Raw genomic sequence first — 4,662 nt, 5'->3', positions numbered from 1 at the left:
GAGAATTCTATCATTTCATGGTCGCTAAGCCCAAGACGGCCTCCGACCACCACATCTCCCACCAGTCCTTCTCTGTTTGTAAACAGCAGGTCGAGCGAGGCACCTCCCCTGGTAGGCTCACTTACCAGCTGTGTCAGGAAGTTGTCTTCCACACACTCCAGGAACCTCCTAGACTGAGGTACTCCTAGTTGAGTATACAAATGCTCTCATAAAATAATATCACAAACTTGCGCACAAGCATGTGATTATTTCTGTTAAATTATTATTTCTGTTAAATCTTTTTTAAAAAAAATCAACTATTTCAGAACTGTTTATCACAGGAATCATGTTTAATGGTTTAGACACAGTGATCTTGCAGATTAACAAAGATGCTTTTCCTTTCTCAAGGAAAAAGGAGGGAAAAGAAATGGACAAAAATATTCTGATGTTATGAATTCAAAAACATGGTATTTTACCTACATATTAAAAACTAAGTGTTAAAGCAACTGGGAGACAAATTAAATAGACAAGATATTTTTGAATAATACATAATCATAAGGTGCTAAAGACAGTTTAGAAAGCTTATAAATGCTATTTCCACTAGAATTTGTTTCTTGCTTACTTTTAGCTCTTTAACTACTGCATTCCCCAGCACAACTGTTCTAGTTCCACCACAGTTGTTCTAGTTCAGGACACACAGTGAAACTTGCCACCAGAATCTACATAAAATCTTCTACAATATGGAATATTCGACCACATTAGCACTGATCATCTATTATGAACTGTATTGTCACAAATAACGTGTAAACTCCTCAGTACATCACCTCATGTATATACATTTAGCATAAATAGTTCCTGCCTAAGGAGGCTTACAATTTACATGGGATTAAAGTTCCACATTCACAAAACTCCCAAGTATGTCAATAAATAGTGCTTGTTTTAATAACGCAGATGATAACGATTTCCCCTTTCCTCAGTGACAAAACACCCAGTAACTTTGGTCATTGTAAGCTGGAATAATGTAGACAGGAATAATGCAAACTTGCAAAGGAATGTGCATTCAAGACAATGATGTCTGAGCTACGCAGATCTGTGTGTGATCATACTTTGGTTCTGCACAATATGTTAACTTCTACAGTTTAAACCACAAAATTCATACAAACTATCCAAGCTCAGTCCAGAAGATGGTCAAGTCCCAGTAGCTAAGCATTTCAGTATGTCGTTCACATACGTTAATCGCTTACCGTAGGTTTATTACTTACTTTCCATCTACTTCTGGTCTTTTGCACACACAGTGAAACTTGCCACCAAAATCTATATAAAGATCATCTTCTACAACATGGAATATTCGACCAACGGCAATTTTATCTTTGGCAGGTCCCATCTGAATTAAAGGAGAGCGTCTCAACATGGATGCAAAGGATTCTGATTTCTCTGAAGGAACCTACAGATAAATAAATAAACAAAACATTTCACAAAACATACTATCTGAAGAAAGAATTAAATAAAACTTGTAACATACAAAAAGGCTTTATCCACTAAGTTACAGGTAAAGATTTCATGTGTCCAGTGCATTTTTAGTTAGACTTCTAAGAGGGCATCCAGTATGTTTCTCTAACCCCAAACATTTTGCACATTAAAGATAAAGCTTTCATTAATTCAGTCACACAAAAACATACCACTTTGCATCTCCTGAAAACATCTGCTAGTTCTACTATTGGTTAGGTAAGCTGATTTAAAAATGCATTCCCAATATTAGGGGATACTCCTGCAAAGAACATCTCTTATCTCTTTGTTATCTCCTCTGTGAAAACCAAAACAGAATTAGTACCTTGCACATATTCATGCAACTATTAAATAAAATAAAGATTTAAGTATTATTAATTAAAGAACTAAACCATTTTGCCAAAGCAGCAAAAGTAGAAAGCATGCACAGGACTGATCTAACACATGAAAAAAAAGTTTGAACCATCACTTCTCTCATTTTTCACTCTACAATATCAAAGGAAATATTTTAATTCAGTAACTAAATAAATAAAATGCCAGTTTCTTCTCATAGAGCTTTGGGAAAATGGGAAAACATAAATCCTCCTGCTCTTCTTCATGGAGACATCTCTGTTCTGTGATCTGAGAAAGCTGACACTCACAGGCTTCCCATCATATAGCTGGGTATTTTCACCTAGCATATCAAAGTGAGACTCATTCTCACATATGCTTTCTCTGATATACTAAATTTGACCACTTTCTAAAGATTACTGCCTTTGAAATACAATTAGTAAGAAAGCCTTCTTGCCAGTAACCAATGAAAGGGGAGATGCATTTTGGAAGCAATATGTACCTGAAATCTGAAAGTGAATCTAATTAAATCATTTTATAGATGGATAAATAGATTCACAAAAAAAAAGCCTATTAATTTTCCCCTTGCATTTAGCAGTAATTAACTGATATAATAATTACTTCATGCAAGATTTCAGACTATTTTCAAGCCAGCAGAAGAACTAAACAGAACAAAATAATCATGCAATTAAAGGTTTAGAGATCTGTTGGCTTCAACAACACACGTTCCCACTGACTACTTCAAGTGGATGCTGAAAATCCATCTATATTTTATATGGACAGAGAATAATGCCATCATTTTCCACTTGTATATTTGGAAACTTTTATTCTTGGGGAAGACAAAACAAGAGACAGTTTTGAATTCCAGCTCTGCTGGAAGGCACAAACAGCGTAGGTTTTTCTGACGTGACATAGCCTCAGGAATGATAAGCTAGAGATCTGACACCTGGTAAATTTGCTGCTTCAGAAACAGGAACTGTTAAATGTACCATCCCAAGGATAAAGGGCTGCACAAAGTGCAACACGCACACACACCACAAAAAGAAAGCGGCTGGTGATGGTAAACCACAAACAGAGCAGTAGGATTTTATACAGGAAAGCTAATATCAGATAAGGTTCCAAACATAGGATTGTTTGAATTCCACAATGCAGTCTAAATTCAAATACATGAAAATTAATTGTACAGGATGCATTTATAAGTGCTCCAAGAATAAATGCAAAATAGTGGAAGCAATAAGAGGAAGTATTTAAATGAGATTTATCATATGAGTTGAAGGGGCAGCAGCAATCTAGATGCAACTTTAAACTGATTTACAAGCCATAAACTAAAAGTAAACATTTCAAAATTAACATTCCCTCAGAATTATTCCATCCGGGCAGGAGATTATAAATCAATCCTCATATTGAAATGCCAAAATCTGTTTTAAGGAAAACTGAGGTACAACAAGGTGCAAAATTCAGGGGTGTTCCACTGACTTCCTCACTATGAACCCACTAGAGTTTGCAGAATCACCCAACTGCCTTGGAATTCAACTGCTTGCCCCTGTAAAGTGACAAACACTTTTCCATCATCCTGAATACTCATAAACATTGTTTTCAAAGATGATACATCTCATCCTATTTATACCTTGTCATTCAATACCAAGTTACAGCAGCCAAATGCAACAAAACTCCACTGTCAACTACTCTATCCATTGAGTTGATTGTTCAATTCCCTACTTCCCTAACCAGCATTATCCCATTTCTCCATCCTTCACTCCTGACCTAACTTGATTTGTCTGAGGAAGATGATGCCAACGAAAACAATCATCCAGAAAGTGATAGCTGTAATGCTTACAGTGGAGGATTTTGAGTGGACATTCAGTCTCTCAGATGGAGCAGCTGAGTGCTACATACGAAAACAACTTTCCCAAGTAAGAGTTAACATTATCAAGGGGAGATGCCTGCAAGGACTTAAGAAATACACATAATGTAAATACAGAAGGGCAAGCATACATGATACTGAAGAGACAGACACAAGAACAGTATCATCAGCTGGCAGAGATGCTGGCTTTTACAGAAAGTGATGTTTTGGAATAGATCATGCTTCCAAATACTTTACCTGCTCCATCTATGAGACCGAACATCTGACAAAGATCTTTCTGGGGTCCTCCAAAAACTCTGTTAAGTCTTCTTAATTTAGGACACAGGTCTGTAAGTGTTTAAACTAACCAAGCTAGTACTGCCATGCCTCATTCTGCCCTCTCCACTCCCTCCCAGACAGAACTTCTGTCCCCTTATCCCACCACTGAAACTTGTCCTAACCTGGAGTAAGCCTGTTTCAGGAATGTAACAAACAAAAGCTATTTACTTTCCTGTAAGGACAGTTTTCTGTTGGTCTAGTTTCCAAACTAGATCACCAAAGGTCCAAGTGAGTATCAGGATGAACAAATGAGAGTGTGAGTGTGCCCACAGACAAGGGCAAAGATAAGAGCATGGCAGCAACATACAAACTCAGGATGATAAGGACTACTATCACTTCATCCCAACATATTTTCAGTTATCCTTCACAGCAAGGCAAACTAATAAGAAAATTGGTCTAGGAAAAAAAACCAAAAAAACCCAACAAAAACAAACACCACAAAGAAAGGCAGATGTTATCATTTGTAGGCTAACACATATATACTCCACAGCTAAGTTCAGGTCTCAGGTAAAGAGCAGCTTTGTTTTCATATTTCAACAGGATGTAAGGAGGTCCACCTATGGTTTGGATTAATTTAATGAATGCTAGTGGAATCAGACACTACACTAGATGATCCGTTTCCAACAACTGAACTGCCTTTTCTTACATGTAGATCATCTGGAAAA

At 36.9% G+C, this 4,662-nt stretch overlaps 1 protein-coding gene across 1 annotated transcript in view; it reads right to left on the bottom strand.

Moving 5' to 3' along the window:
* MRPS28 (mitochondrial ribosomal protein S28) overlaps positions 1 to 1,421 on the bottom strand; it is a 75,991-nt gene extending 74,570 nt beyond the window's left edge. Inside the window, exon 1 of the mRNA XM_009272384.2 lies at positions 1,242 to 1,421. Coding sequence (XP_009270659.1) covers positions 1,242 to 1,390 — 149 coding nt within the window. The 5' untranslated portion in view covers positions 1,391 to 1,421. The remainder of the gene's footprint in view (positions 1 to 1,241) is intronic.
* Between the last annotated feature and the right edge of the window lie 3,241 nt (positions 1,422 to 4,662).

This window comes from Aptenodytes forsteri, unplaced genomic scaffold, assembly GCF_000699145.1.
Source record: "Aptenodytes forsteri isolate BGI_AS27 unplaced genomic scaffold, ASM69914v1 Scaffold206, whole genome shotgun sequence".
In the NCBI taxonomy this organism is placed as follows: domain Eukaryota; kingdom Metazoa; phylum Chordata; class Aves; order Sphenisciformes; family Spheniscidae; genus Aptenodytes; species Aptenodytes forsteri.
Note: the sequence above shows the minus strand (reverse complement) of the source record. Positions and strands in the feature narration are given on the sequence as shown.